The sequence below is a fragment of the Propithecus coquereli genome, unplaced genomic scaffold (assembly GCF_000956105.1).
Source record: "Propithecus coquereli isolate 6110/MARCELLA unplaced genomic scaffold, Pcoq_1.0 Scaffold119, whole genome shotgun sequence".
Taxonomy (NCBI): Eukaryota; Metazoa; Chordata; class Mammalia; order Primates; family Indriidae; genus Propithecus; species Propithecus coquereli.
The window spans coordinates 7737019-7752208 of NW_012135969.1; the positions used below are offsets into that span (position 1 = coordinate 7737019).

General features: G+C 47.5%; 2 protein-coding genes across 3 annotated transcripts; one reads left to right on the forward strand and one right to left on the reverse strand.

The window, feature by feature from the left end:
* Positions 1-1369: 1369 nt before the first annotated feature.
* Positions 1370-6830, reverse strand: MRPL27 (mitochondrial ribosomal protein L27). The gene is made up of 4 exons (XM_012662334.1): positions 6793-6830; positions 4565-4690; positions 3532-3599; positions 1370-1759 (listed from the first exon to the last, which is right to left on the reverse strand). The coding sequence occupies exons 1-4, from the start codon at positions 6803-6805 to the stop codon at positions 1553-1555; spliced, it is 414 nt and encodes a 137-aa protein (XP_012517788.1). The 5' UTR covers positions 6806-6830; the 3' UTR covers positions 1370-1552.
* A 55-nt stretch (positions 6831-6885) lies between these two features.
* On the forward strand, positions 6886-14520 carry EME1 (essential meiotic structure-specific endonuclease 1). 2 transcript variants are annotated; one of them, XM_012662348.1, is made up of 9 exons: positions 6886-6941; positions 8541-9370; positions 9456-9583; positions 11568-11654; positions 11752-11873; positions 12039-12201; positions 12438-12553; positions 13385-13574; positions 13826-14520. In XM_012662348.1, exons 2-9 carry the CDS (start codon positions 8566-8568, stop codon positions 14006-14008), a joined length of 1794 nt encoding a protein of 597 aa, XP_012517802.1. In that variant the 5' UTR covers positions 6886-6941; positions 8541-8565; the 3' UTR covers positions 14009-14520. The 2 variants fall into 2 exon arrangements, with proteins under 2 accessions (XP_012517802.1, XP_012517812.1); XM_012662358.1 differs by having other exon boundaries at positions 12078-12201.
* The last annotated feature ends 670 nt before the right edge of the window (positions 14521-15190 follow it).

The following is a 15190-nucleotide window of genomic DNA, read 5'->3' on the forward strand; positions in this document are numbered from 1 at the left end:
ACAGGAAGGGACAGCACTGAGCTTATGGAGGCAGCCCCCACCAATCTCCCCTGCCTAAGGACTACCCCAGCTGGGCCCTGGTACCTGAGGACCCCACGCAGGATGCCAAAGTGAACCCCCACAAAGCCCAGGTCACCTTTGCCAAGGATCTGCAAGAGGTGAAGAATCCAGGGTTGCCCCCTGAGAGAATGAGGTAACAAGTTCAAGGCAGAATTTTAGGATTGGGAGGCTTCTCTGTCCTCAATCCCTGAGCCCCTGCCTTCAGGGCAGAGGAGAGTCCTTGAAAGGAAGCCACTGGACTGCAGTGAACACCACCTACCTCCAACAGCTAGGAATGACTGTCCCCCACAACAAGATTTCCTTCCTGGGCCCTCTACTCAAAGCCAAACCTTTAAAGGTCATGGCTGGTATGACAATGAAGCTCTGCCCCCAGCCCACTCTAGGCCCTCACTCAGATTCCTGAAGCCAGATTCTTTGTTGCTGTTTATGGCTGGAAATAAACCAAGAACCAGAAAAGAATGTGGGCTCAGCATGTCTAGCTCTTTGGGTGAGCAGGAAGAAGCCATTTGTTACCCACTCTGCCTTGCCACTGGAAGGTCCTAGGTATTTCGGGGCAGATGGGGCCTGACTGAACCTCTCAGGAGATCTCCTGCCATCCCACAAGCTCGCTCTCTACCCTGGACCTGCAGAGGCAGGGAGGGGGCCGTCTCTGGGGCTGCAGCCCCAGCTCCCTTTGCATGTAGAGGAACATGACTGTGTTGTTTCGGCTCCCCCCACCCCTCCTCCCAGGGCCCAGACACTGGACTTTTATGGGATCCAAGAGGGGAAGTAGGCCGGGCGCGGTGGCTCACGCCTGTAATCCTAGCTCTCTGGGAGGCCCAGGCGGGCGGATTGTTTGAGCTCAGGAGTTCGAAACCAGCCTGAGCAAGAGCGAGACCCCGTCTCTACTAAAAATAGAAAGAAATTAATCAGACAACTAAAAATATATAGAAAAAATTAGCTGGGCATGGTGGGGGAGGCTGAGGCAGAAGGATCGCTTGAGCCCAGGAGTTTGAGGTTGCTGTGAGCTAGGCTGATGCCACGGCACTCTAGCCTGGGCAATACAGTGAGACTCTGTCTCAAAAAAAAAAAAAAAAAAGAGGGAAAGTAGTAGTGACACCCCCAAGCACGAGCTCTCCTCTTCCTTCCTCCCTGGGGGATGGTGCTGAAGCAATCCCCTCCTCCAAAGTCCCCTCTTCTCATTTCCTTGCTCTGATGGGCCTCTTGCCTGCTTTGAGGACCCCCTTGGTGTGCACTAGAGAATGCAGGTAAGGGCCAATGAAACAGTAAGCAGTTCCATTCAGGTTTGTCCCCAAGTAGCACAGGCTCATGATTCCAGCTAACTTTATTTTTGGTCCCAGGTCAGGTCTCCCAAAGGGTTTCTCAGCAGTCACTTCACAGAGTCTCCCGCAGAGACTCCTTCACCAAGCACACCTCCTCTTCCTTGGGAGGCCTTATCATCACTTCAACCCTTGACTTCTGTCACCTGGGCTCCAGTCTCTGTCTAATGGCCTCAAAGCATAGCCACCAGTTTGAAGGTGCCCTCAGGCTTGGCAGGAACCACGTGGACAAAAGTCTTGTAGAGCACAGCACCCTTGGGCAGCCTTGTAACCAGATCCACAGCCTCCGAGTTGCGGGGATGGGGCACGTAGGGCTCCTTAGTGTAGCGGACTATCCCCTCTTCCAGGGCGTACAGGCACTTCCTCTTCCCCAGCCCCACCTGCAACACACAGACCTGGTCAGCTGGACAGAGAGCCAGGCGGTCCACTGCAGGGCTTCCGACAGACTTCTCACATGGATTCAGGCCCTGGGGCTGAAGGGGAGGGTTCAGAGAGCTCCACCTCAGGTTCCCTTTCCCACTGCTTAGCACTTCCTTGCCTTCTGCTTCTTTACTGACACATAACAAAGGAGGGAAAAGAACATTCCAACAGCCAATCCTGCTCCCTGCTCAGTCCCAGAGGGCTGATACTTGGAGCTATGTCTTTGCAAGTGGTCAGAAGCCACACTAAACAGATCCCAAAACCAGGCAGAGGAATGTGCCCCAAATCAAGGCCCCTAGCGCTTCACTTAGACTTCAAAAACACTACAGTTAAATATTAAACACTAGTTTGATGTGCACTTTCATCTGTATAGTGATCTATAAAGTTTAGGCTCAATGGAAAGTATAGACCAAAGCCATATAGATAAGGCATATGCTAATAAAATAATAATAGCAGTGACATTAGCTAATACTGATACAAGCCCTTTTATATGATCTCATTTAATCTTCACTCTGTGAAACAGGTATTATTTCCAACACTGTTTTTCAGATGAGAAATATGAAGCAGAGAGGTTAAATAAACTGTGTTGTATATACAGTTTTTAACTATATTATATTTTTTAGCTCTTTTCTTTTAGAACTTCAGAAAAGATGTAGGGCGATTTTTACCCAGGCAGTCCAGCACTATTCTCTGTCTCTCTAATTAAAAGAAAAGACTCCGATGGAGCCAGGATGCTTGCTTCAAATCCCAGCAATACTACTTATTCGTGTGGTCTTGGGCAAGTTACTTTACTTCACTGTGCCTCAGTTTTTTCATCTGCAAAATGGGGATAATATTAACTACTTTACAGGGTCATCTTGAGGATTAAATGAGTTAGTAATCATCACGAGCTCAGAACACTACCCAGCTCAAAACATGTTAGTTTTTACTGTTGTTATTAATGTAGCCACACACCCAATGTCTCAAGTTCTAAAAGATAAAGCTACTACATATATACTCAATTCACATAAAAGTTAGCATCTTTGAAATAAATATAGGTTATTATCAGCCTTTCTGTGTCCACTAAAATTATCAGAAAAGGGGTGAGGAGGGGGGGAAAATTGATTACAAAGGAAACTAAATATTTAAAATAATGTGAAGGATATAGTATAGTTCTGTCTTAAACAAAGAACTTTCCTACCTCATAAAGGAATCCCAACTTGCTGAAACTGAAATCCCCACCTGATAGGGACCTAATTTCTAGCACACACTAAATTATATTTTATTAAATTCAAGCTATCTTTCAACCACCTACTAATAAACTTATGCAAAGGAAGAATTCTTAGAAATCATGAAAAATGAATAAATTGAAATTAGTTTCCGAAGACTCAAAAAAATAATTAAATCACTAGGCATCTCGTGCTCCAAGAACTGAGGGTTAGAAAGGAGAACCAAGAATACCAGCCTAACACTATACCAAGGCAAAACATAAGTGATTTGGGAATTAGGCAGACCTGGTTCAAATCCTAGCATTCACTTGGACTCTACATTTCTGGCATTTCACCTGTAAAACGGAGATGATACTTACCACACAGGGATGTGGTAAAGATGAAATGAGATCATGCAGGCATAGGAATCAGCACAGCGATTGCCATTTGGTAAGCACACAATAAATGCAACTGTTATTACTGTGCTCAGGGGCATGGAGATGTGGTCCTAGACAGGACAAAAGGGGAGCCACAGAACAACTCACATGTGCACCTGGGTGCCAACGGAAATGGCGCTGAGTCCCAAGGATGTTGCCAGCATGAACATAGTGACCTAGAAGAGAAGTCCAAAAGCGCACTGACTCCAGGCCCCAGTGATCAGGCAGCACAGCAAACTGCTAAGAAAACATGATGGCCCAAATGTGGCACACCATCCTCTAAGCCTGCCCCTGGCCAAAAACAACTCCCAGATGGTCCAACACAAGCAGCACTTGGCCTTCCACCCAGCACAGGAGCCTCTTGTCTAAGGCTAAGTTTCACACCTACCCGCTCCTCCTCAGCCCCTCCCCTTCTTCCGGTCTTAACTGCTCCATTAATCTAGAGAGCCAAATGCTATGGTGGTGTAAGAACCGGTCCCCCTCGGCCCCAGGAACAGAGAAGCAGAGTCACCGAGGATGCAAATGGCAAAGGAGTTTATTTGCTAGCTCGAGCTAGGGTCCAAGTCCCAGAGCACCAACGCAGTGGCCTCCCTAGGAACCAGGACCCCGCCCCGGGGTAAAAGTGAAGCTTTTATACTTTTGGTTGTGCACGACACACCGGTGGCATATGATACGCTGAGCCCACCATCCCCTTTCCCCCTTTGTCCATTGGTTCCTTTAAAAGTGGAGGATTGTTTTGACCCCTGATTGGGTGGTCCCAAGCCTCAGGATTTTCAATTTTTGCGCAGGCGCCAGTTCTGATCTGCGTTTGGGGAGGGGGACTGAGACTTAGGCCTACTCTAGGAAGTTCAGCCTGTCATGGAGTCACTCCTGCCCTGTTTTTTTTTGATTAACAATATTTGACTAACAACTAAAAGCAAGCACGGTTACAGAAGCAAATGGCATTAGTTAAAATCAAAGAGAACACATTTTTCTAATCTAAAACAGTTTCTGTTCCACACAAAACAAAGTACACTCTCCTACTATCAATTCCTGCCTTTCAGTGGAGAGAACAGGGCCAGGTATTTGTAGGTTTGCTGTTCTCCTAAGGAACATCAGGGTAGGGTGCAGCTGGGAGATGGAAGCCAAGGCACACCCTCACCTTCCATTTTCTTGATGCCATAGCGTCTGCCTGATGACTTTCCACCAAGGTTTTTGGAGCTGCCACCTGTCTTCTTGGATGCATATCTGACAGCAAGAGCTGTGGCTGGAGGGGGGCTCAGCAGGGCTGTAAATGTAGAAAAAACAGAAACACTGCTCAGTCATAGAGGTTTGCAATCAGACTCTCTTTCTCTGCCTCAATGGGCCATTTGCTAAGTTGAGATGTGGCAGGGGAGACAAGAAAGATATAATATGTGAGGGGAGCAGAAATACCACTTTTGAGTGGTTTTCAGGGAATACCTGGACGTCCCTGGCCTTCTTCCACAGCAGGGGACAATTCATTCCTTGTATTGTCCAGGGTGTAAGCACTGTGTTGGGGGTATGGGTGGTAGGTGGGGGGGAGCAGTGAAATATAAATGAAAAACAAAATAAACACCATGTGCTCTGGGTCCTGACACATTCAGTCTGAATGTGCTGAGGAGAAACAAACACCACAGAAACAGACGAAGCCAGCAAGAGGACACCGCAGAACTGCCTGCTTCAGAGCTTCACTCACCCTCATGCTCCATGGAGGGGCCAGACTCTCTGAGCCCAGCAATAGGACACCTAGAGAGAGGCTTCTGCCTCAGCCTCACTCACCATTTTCTTAGCTATCCACTTATCTACCACACACCAGATACTTGTAAACAAAAAGGGCAGGTGATCTGAGGGTGGCTCTCACAGAGTCCTGGCCATTTCAGAAAGCTGGGCCCTTTCTTCCCAAAGCCCATCAAGCAGAGGTCCAACCATGACCAATACACTGCCCTTTGTTAATCTTACCTCTCCATATTCATTCTAAAGTGCTCAATGACATTTATTTTAAAAAGGAAAACGAACCAAAGTTCATACTAAGATGGAAGTACCTTGATATATGACAAGCCTATGGATGGAAGTCCTTGTCTTCAGGTCTCCAGCCACAGCCATGATTTAAGGACCATGCCAGGGTCTTTACAGAAGCCTTGTGGTCTCTGGAACCTGTAAGTTCAGAGTTCCAGAAACCTAGTTTTCTGACATTTTCATGAGAACAGAGACTAGCTTGGGCAAAGGACCAGAGATAAGGGCTTGGAGAGACAACATGTTAAATGCCCAGCACCAGGATCTACCTACCTTTAAACATCTATTCATTCATACACTCATTAAGCTCAGGAACCGGGCTTTTGCTTCACCTACGTTATCTCATTCACAGATCTTTTTACTCTTCACCCTACTTCCCGTCCTCCTCAAAGTAAATGGTACCACCACCTATCCAGTTGCTCAGGCAGAAACCAAAGAGTCAGTGCAGATTCTTTCTCTCTGTTCACCTCAAACATCCAGTTCACCAGCAAGCTCTGTGGCTTCTATCTCCAAAACAGATCTCAAATCCATCCATTTTCCTCCAGGTTCACTGCCACCAGTAATATCTTGGCTAAATCATCTCTGTCAGGACCAGTACGACTTCCCATCCAGTTTCGCTTCCACTCCTAAGCTCTCTTTTTTTCCCTATTATTCCTATTTTACAGTACTACTCTCTTTAAATTTACATAAGAGCATTAGCTTGTTTCTCAAAATGTAAAAGTGGATTAAGTCACTCTCCTGCTCCTCATTCAACACAGGGCTAAACCTCCTGTCATCCTTCAGCATGTGTCACGATTTACAACTATTTAATTTACGTGTGTCTACTTACTGATTTATACACTAGAAAGAACCGTTCAGGGGCTAGAGATCATGTCTTCATGTTTTCTGCTAATTTTCCCAACACTTACCCCTCAGTCCGTTAAATAAATAAATTAACTTTTTGAGCTCCAATGTGCCAATATTACTAATACTAATCCTTTATTTTTATTTTGTCTTTCTTTTTTTTGCCCGACTGACCCACTGGTAGACATACTTATCATTCCTACAAATGAAGGGATCCACGCAAACCCTTGACTGCCAAGGAAACCGTCCACACGCACCCCGAAACGCCCGGGAAGCGGACAGTGGCTCTGAGGCAAGGGAAGGAAACGTGCTACTCAAACTCTCTTCCTCGCAGCTCCGCCCAGGAAATGTCACGTGATCATCAACTGCCGCCCCCTCAAACCTCGCGCCCCCCACACTTCCCCTCGTATCCGAGGGGTCCTCCGCGAGGACCGGTTTCCACCTCCCGGCCTCCCTGCTGGATCTGCACTCTGCTTTTACCCCTCGCCCCACTATGGTTACGGCGTTAGTTACCCGCTGCCCGCATGCTCAGCGACAGCACCGCCGACGCCATGTTTGCCTTACACTAGCTTCCGGCCTCGGAAAGGTTCTGCTTCCGCTACCGGAAGATCTACTTCCGGGTCCTGCCTGGCAGTTGAAAGAGTAGCGCGAAGAAATCGGAGGTGAGTGCACTGGGTCGCGGGCCGCTTGGCTGTTCACGGTTTCCTTCGTGAGCACCGCTCTGTAGGGTCTTGGTGGCCAGGGCGTCCGGGGGCGTCTGCAGCGGACCGCCGACCTGAGAGGCGCGCAGCTTCCCCGGCAGAGGCCCGCTTGTCCGCCTCCCTTATTTTACAGTAGTTAGCCGAGGCTCAGCGAGGAGTCAGGGATGAGGCCCCCTCCCTTGTCATCAACTTACTTTACTTAACCAGATAACTGTGTGCCAGATAAACTGAGCTACGGTAAATGCGATATTTCATTTAATTCTCACAGCCTACGAAATTGGTATTGTTATTATCACTGTCGTGCTAAAGAGGAAACTGAGGCCCAGGAAGGTTACGTTGCTCATCCAGGGTCATACCTGCAGTGCCAGTAAATATTCAGGCAATGAGTCTTGCATATGACCCAGCAATTCCACTCCTAGGTGTACACATGCAAGATAATTGAAAACATGGCCCCACAAGAACTTTTAAATGAATGTTCATAGCATTATTTATAATAGCCAAAAAAAAAAAAAAAAAGGAAACAAACCAAATGTCCATCATGTGATGAATGGATTAACAAAATGTGGCATATCCATACAACAAAATGTTATTCAGCCATAAAAAGCAATGAAATACTGATGCATGCTACAACCTTGAACCTTGAAAACATTATGCTAAGTGAAAAAGGCAGGTCACAAAAAGCCACATATTGTATGATTCCATTTATATGAAATGTCCAGAATGGGCAAACCCATGGAGACAGTAGACTTGTGGTTGGAAGGGGTGGGAGAGAAATGGGCAGTGACTGCTTAATGGCTATGGGATTTCTTTTTGAGGTGATGAAAATGTTTTGGAATTAGATAGTGGTGATAGTCGCACAACATTTTGAACTATACACTTTTAAACAGATGAATATTATGGTATGTGAATTATATTTTAATTTTTAAAAAGGATGATTTTTTGGCATCTCCATTTCAAATGCAGAGATCAACAAGGGGGTGGTGTCGAACCTTGTTACTACCCCCATTAAAATTTTGTAATAGGCCGGGCAGGGTGGCTAACATCTGTAATGCTAGCACTCTGGGAGGCCGAGGCGGGAGGATCGCTCAAGGTCAGGAGTTCGAGACCAGCCTGAGCAAGAGCGAGACCCCGTCTCTACTAAAAATAGAAAGAAATTATCTGTATATATAGAAAAAATTAGCTGGGCATGGTGGCACATGCCTGTAGTCCCAGCTACTTGAGAGGCTGAGGCAGGAGGATTGCTTGAGCCCAGGAATTTGAGGTTGCTGTGAGCTAGACTGACGCCACGGCACTCTAGCCCGGGCAACAGAGCCAGACTCTGTCTCAAAAAAAAAAAAAAAAAAATTTGTAATAGTGACTCTACTTTGTTAATACCTCACCTTGACTTAGACGGATTTGGGGAGGATTCCAGTTAGATGACAGATCAAATGTGTTCGGGCCATGTCCTATTTCTCTTTTCTCTGTATCTCCTATTTATCTTCATAAAGCTTGGCTATAGAATACATCTAGTGGACTGAATTGAATGCTCCAGTCTGTGTCTCATCTCTCTTTTCCTTTCAGGGAATTAATTTGATAGCACATATTGATGGCTCTAAAGAAGTCATCATTCTCACTGGATTCCAGTGAGAGTGACTCTGAGGAGTTGCCAACATTTGCCTTTCTGAAGAAGGAACCATCTTCAACAAACAGGAGGCAGCCTCAGAGGGAGGAGAAGATTGTAGTGGTTGACACCTCAGATTCTGTGGCCTCCTGTCCTCTATCACCAGGGTTGAAAGATTCACTGCTTGTCCCAGACACAGCTGAAACTGTCACACAAACAGAGCCAGTCAGGGTGCTAAGCAGTGAAAGTGAGGATGAAGTGGAACTTCTTCCCCTGGCTGAGAGGCTTGCATGTAAGTTTTTGACCCACAAGCAGCTGAGCCCTGAGGACTCTAGCTCCACAGTTAAAAGTGTTTTGGGTCATCAAAATAATGAAGGAGCATCAAGTGACTGTAAAAAGCAGTCCTTTCCAAAGATCCCTGATGCTCCCCTCCATGATACCTCAGAGAAGAGTGCATCAGATAAAAAGGACCCTATCTTAGACAATCTGTCAGCTTCCAGCCTACAATGCCATCAGCTTCCAGCCTACCGGTCTACCTGCCCTGTCCGGAGCAACAGCTTGACAGTAGCCAAAACAAATTCTGACATCGTCCCACCTCAGAAGAAAACCAAGCGTAGTCAGAAGGTCCAGGGAAGAGGCTCACAGGGATGCCGGCAGCAGGGACAAGCAAGCCAGAAGGAAAGCACCCTGAGACAACAGGAAAGAAAGGAGGCGGCAGCACTGGCTAACAGGCTGAAATCCCAGAGGCCAGAGGAATGCTTGAAACACATCGCTGTGGTGCTGGATCCAGGTCCTCCTAGCATCTGTCTTCACCCTTTGCTGAGCGATCTGCTTTCTGGACCACCCACTGACAGTCCCTTTCCCATCTGTTGCAGTGCTTTTACAGATGGAAGGTGGGGGCCAGCTCCTCGGAGCGTTGCAGTCCATGGGGTGCTGCTGTGTGATTGAGGCGCAGGCCGTGCCTTGCAGTATCACTTGGAGGAGAAGGACTGGGCCATCTGAGGTAGGGGGTTTCTGGCTGACATCTCTCCTCCCCTTAGACTTACAGGATAAATATGCTTTTTTTGAAAGGATATATATCAGTCAGGGCCCCAGCAGAAAAACAGATGGCACGTTCCACTTAGGATAATTTGAGGAAGATTTAATAAAGGGACTGTTTTTCCAAGTTATGGGCAGGGTACAAGGAAACTATAAGGGACAGCCCAGTACCTCACAGTAATAACAGCATAATTCAGGGTTTCTTGACCTCAGTACTGTTGACATTTTAATTCTTTGTTTTGGGGGCTGTCCTGTGATGCACAATATCAACGTGATAATGTGATTCACAATATCACAATATCAACAACTCACAACAGCATCCCTGGCCTGTACCTGCTGGATGGCAATAGCACCCCTCTTGGTCGTGACGATCAAAAATGTCTCCATACATTGCCAGATGTCCTTTGTGGGGAAAAATTGCCCCTGATTGAGAACCACTGACATAACTGTTACCATCCCTTTGCCTGAAGGGATGAAGGGAAGGAGTGGTTAGCAGAGTCCCGGAGGAGGCAGAAATACAGACAGGGCCACCTTGAGAGAAGACTTGACCTCCAACAGAGGGGTGCAGTAAACCCTAGGTGACCCCACTGGGAGGGAACCAGGGGAAAAGATACCCTGACTTCACTCTCCTTCCCTCCAATCCCCTACTGAGGTTTCCCACTGGTCACACGCAGCTGGGAGCCAGAGGACATACAGACCTTGTGATGTCCGTAGAGATCACCTCCTCAGGCAGAGAGCAGAGTGGGCAGAGGGGAGATAATCCGCACAGGATTCCTAGTTCTCTAGCTGGGCTTTGGGAATGGGAGGCTTGTGTTTGAATCCCAGCTCCGTGGCTCTGTTGCTGTGACCCTGGGCCAGTTATTACAAATCTCTGTGCTTCGGTTGCCTCATGTATAAAATTCTTATTGTGGGGACCAAATGAGAGCCCAGCACCAGCACACAGCAGGCACACAGTCAATGTCCTTTCCCTACCTAGGCTCCCAGATTACACAGTTCCTATACCTATCACTTTTCTGTAAACCCAAAATACTCCACCCCTCATTTTCTAGAGTTTATAGATGATACATTAAGATTTTTTTCCTCTCTTTTTCAGATCTCATAACTTTCTCAGTAATTTGGGACATTTACCCACACTTTTTATTTCAGAGATATTGGCAAACTTTTATATTCACACAGCAAGGCACTGCCACATTCTGTTTGTGTCAGTCGCACTAATCCTGTAAGGTGAAATTCTCCCCACATCACAGGTGTGGCAAAGTTAGCGAAGTTAAAAGCCTTGTTAAGGATCACAGCCAGAACTAGAACTCAGAGCTCCTCCCACCCGTGCTTTGCTATAGCATGGGTCTTGCTTTTGCATATAGGGACCCAATCAGAAAACTTTCTGTGAAAGTCCTGCTCCCCAGTTACTCCATGATACCATAGTGCTGTAGGAGTCTTGGCCTTGAGGCAGCCTTGGCTTTGTTTGATAATGCCCCAGCTATGATGAAGAGGAGTGCTCACACAGACCGAAGTTTCCCTTTTGATTCTTATCTTTGCCACACAAAACCTATATGTTAGGAAGGGGCACTCTCAGCTCACAGCATCTACCTTCAAAGCCAGAGTCATTTATTTGGACTAAGTCCTTTGGAGGAGTCTCCTGTCCCTCCACTCCCCTATTCAAAATGCATAGAAAAAATTGGCAGTTACTTCTCAGTCCCTTTCAACTTGCTCATGTTCCTTCTTATTCACCATCCATGAGATGCAGGGCACGAGGTTAAACAACTGAGGACTGGGAAGGGACAGGATCATGGGTGGTTGTTTCTCGTCACTATGACTTCATTCAAGAAGAAAAAGGATAATGCACAAGGGGTGGGAGCGAGTTCATTCACCCAGAAGACCTGGGCCACACTCACAGGTGCTCACCACCTGCTGACCTCCCTCCCTGTGCTGTGTTCCCGGCCCTTTGGCAGGACGGTGAGGACTGGGTGGAGGAGCCAACGGTCCTGGTGTTCCTTCTGGCAGAGGCGTTTGTATCCATGATCTACAACCTAAAACAGGTGGGCAGAGCCAGAGGGGTGGGGGCTGAGGCATGGAACAGAGGGCCGACTCTCGCTAGGGAGCAAGTATTAATGCAGTTTCTGCTTCCTCATGCAGGGAAGTCTGGGCAACACTGAGAGAGGGAAGGAAACACTTTGGGGCTTTGTAACTGACATCACAGCAAGGACAGCTGGGAAAGCTCTGTCACTGGTGATTGTGGATCAGGAGAAATGCTTCAGGTTTGGATTTGCCCTGGGGATTTAGTGTTAGAAGGGGCAGCTCTCTGGCCAACTGAATTGAGTTTGTTCATCCCAGATGTGGGTCACTCTGCAAGGTAGCACCTCTGTTGAGCTCTGTGGGATGCGCTGGTCCAGTCTTCTTGCGCCTCTTCAGCCTGAGCTCAGCCTGGAGCTGCTGTCCTTTCATTTCCTCCCCTGCTCCAGTGCTCAGAATCCCCCAAGGAGAAAGAAACAGGGAGTAGCAAATAAACAGGCCAAGGAGAAGCAGCAACAGAGACAACCAGAGGCCACCTTGGGGTCCATGGTGTCCAGGGTAGACATGGAAGAGGTAAGAACTTCCTGTTGTCTGAGTCAGGCTGGGTACCCACTGGTCATCTAACCAGATTTGCTATTGATAGAGAATAAAATGCCCACTGCGCGCTGCTTTCTGCATTGGCACCAAGTAGGAGAGAAGGGGCCAAACAGGGAGCCAAGGGGCTGGGGTGTGGCTTCAGTGAACAGTGAAAGCACTTCCAACTGGTCTCTCTCTACCCTTACAGTCCATCATTGCATTTGGGTTTCTAGGCATTGGTGGATCTGCAGCTACACACGGAAGCCCAGGCTCGAATTGTGCAGAGCTGGAAGGAACTGGCTGACTTCGCATGCTCATTCACAAAGGCTGTGGCAGAGGCACCCTTCAAGTGAGTGCCCCTAGCAAGTCCAGCCTCCATGCTGGGCCTCGTCCTTTTCAGTGGTTCTCAACAGCCAAAGAAAACGTCCCCCCTCATCTTTGCAGTCAGCCCATTGCTTCTCAAGCTTGAGGCAGGAGCTGACCTCATGCTGCAGATTTTTGGGAAGAGCCCCAGGCCCAGTCCCTTTTAAAATATTCTCCTTTAGCTTATGTGAAACTGTGTGTTCTGCAGTTTGATACCGGGTTACCAATAAGCCAAGTTCCTAGGATTCATGACAGGTCAAATCATAATGTAATAAGCCCTAGTAAAGGAAATTTTTAGCCTACTTAGTTCGAGTGTTCATGGTCAGAATTTAAAATTAACAAAGGACTTCAGAGAATTTTAAATTAAATTTGTTAAATTTTAAATTAACAGAATTTAAAATTAACAAAGGACAATCCAGTCCAAGTCCCTTATTTTATACTTGAGGGGATGAAGGCCTGAAGAGATTGACTTGTCTAGGCTCCTAGCAAGTTAGAAGAACCAGAAATAGACTCCAGGTTGCCAGATATCCAGTCCTTTGTGCTTGCCCCTGTGCACACTGCCTCCCTGGGCAACACAGCCTCTTCTCAACATAGCAAAAGAATCTGGTACCCCCTCTTCTAATGCAAAGAACTAGATGCAGTTTTTAAGGGAATCACTAACTAGCACTATGCTTGGGAACAAAGTGAACACTCGAATTGTGGAAGGCTTAAATAGGCCACACATATCACGTCCAGGAGGGTTTTTCAGTTCCCAGTTGAGGGAGAGGTATAGGAGAGCAACAGGTAACTCCCAGCTCTCCAACTGTGCCATCTGCAGGAAGCTCCGAGATCAAACTAGCTTCTCCTTCTGCGTGGAGAGTGACTGGGCTGGAGGAGTGAAGGTGGACCGTGCTGGCAGGGGACTTGCGCTGGTCTGGAGGAGACAGATTCAGCAGCTAAACCGAGTCAGCCTGGACATGGCCAGTGCCGTCGTGGATGTCTATCCCTCCCCGCAACTCCTGGTACAGGTATGCTGCTCCAGGGTCACTGCCCAGCACCCTGTGGTCTCAGCAGGACCCCAGATGATTTCCAGACAGCACTATTGAAGGCCCAAGGTTTTATAGGTCAGCAGTGCAGATCTGCTGAGATCAGAGTTAACGCTGGCCCAGGGAGAGAGGACAGGTTCTCATCCCCCAAACCAGGCTTAGCACCCTCCTTGCTCACAGACGAGGGATGAACATGGATGGTACCGTATTAAGAGGTCATTTACCCCTTTCAGGCTTATCAGCGGTGTTTTTCGGAGCAAGAACGCCAGAATTTGCTTGCAAACATACAAGTGCGCCGTGGGGAAGGTGTGACGTCTACCTCCCGCCGTGTAGGACCAGAGCTGTCCAGGCGTATCTACCTTCAAATGACCACTTTACAACCAGATCTCTCTTTAGACAGTGCTGATGGATGTTAGGACTCAGGGACAAGGTTAAAAAGCTGGAGATTTCCACCTCCTCAACCTCAGAGCCGGACTGCAGCAAGGGAGACTGGCAGTGCCTCCTGGAGCACAAGCCTGGGTGAGGCCCCTAGTCTTTCCTGGGTTTCATTACTTGTCAAAGTTTCCTTCCCTGTCAACTTGGGGAGAAGACTAAGGTACTTAAATCTACAGCATGTAATGTGCCTCTCCTAGAAAAAATCAGTTGTGATGGACAAACCACATTACCCCTGTCCCAGCCAGCCCTCAAAACACAAAGGAACAAAGACAGACCACTCAGACATATGTTTAATTGTAGAAATCCAAAAGAATCATCATCAAATCTCGAAGTCATGAGTGAACTATCGCCTGTGGGTTGGCGTTGTGACTAGGCTCAGCCACTGAGATGCCTCAACCAGCCAAGGAGCAGGGTACGATGACTATGCTGACTTCTATGTTGTCTTAATCTCATCTTATGTATTTAGTTTCAATAAAGCATTTATATCAATGGCTCTGGAGCTTGGAGGAAGACTAAAGGAATGTATAGTGATTCTGAGTAAGGTATGGACATAGGCAGCAGAACTATCCTTGGGGGAGAAGATTAACAAAGTCCTTTCTTCCAGTATCAGGACAGTCATGAGTGGCAGTCCTAGCCAAAGGGGCCACTAGGCTAAAAGGCTGGACCCTGCCCTCTCTGTCTCTGAACTATGACAAGTTCTTGCTCCTTCCTGGAAGAGGCAAGGAGCTTGCAACTGGGAGTTTTCAGTGAATGAGCACCAAGACACGGTCATGTCTGATCCGTCCATCCAGCTGTTGTCAAAAGATGAGGAAAAGGAAGCAAGGAAATGCTTAATCTAGCAGACAGGAGGATGGCCAGTGCTGCACCGCTTTTAGGCTCCATGATACTACTTGTCTCCCTTCATTCCCTCAGTTAGAGTCTAGAATCAAACAATTCTGAGCCTCAGTGTCCATGAAGCAACCAGCTGATACTTCAAACCTGCAAAAGCAGGATGCCTTTGAGGTATTTAGTCACACCAAGTACTAATGGAGCTGTCAGACAATGTGGCTTTGCACAGATCCACCTCCCTGCCTACTGGCAATAAGGGATTAATGCTCTAAACTTGAGGCAAGGTGCCTGGACTGCTGCCATTTTATGGAAGCCACATAAGTTGAGGCAGGACT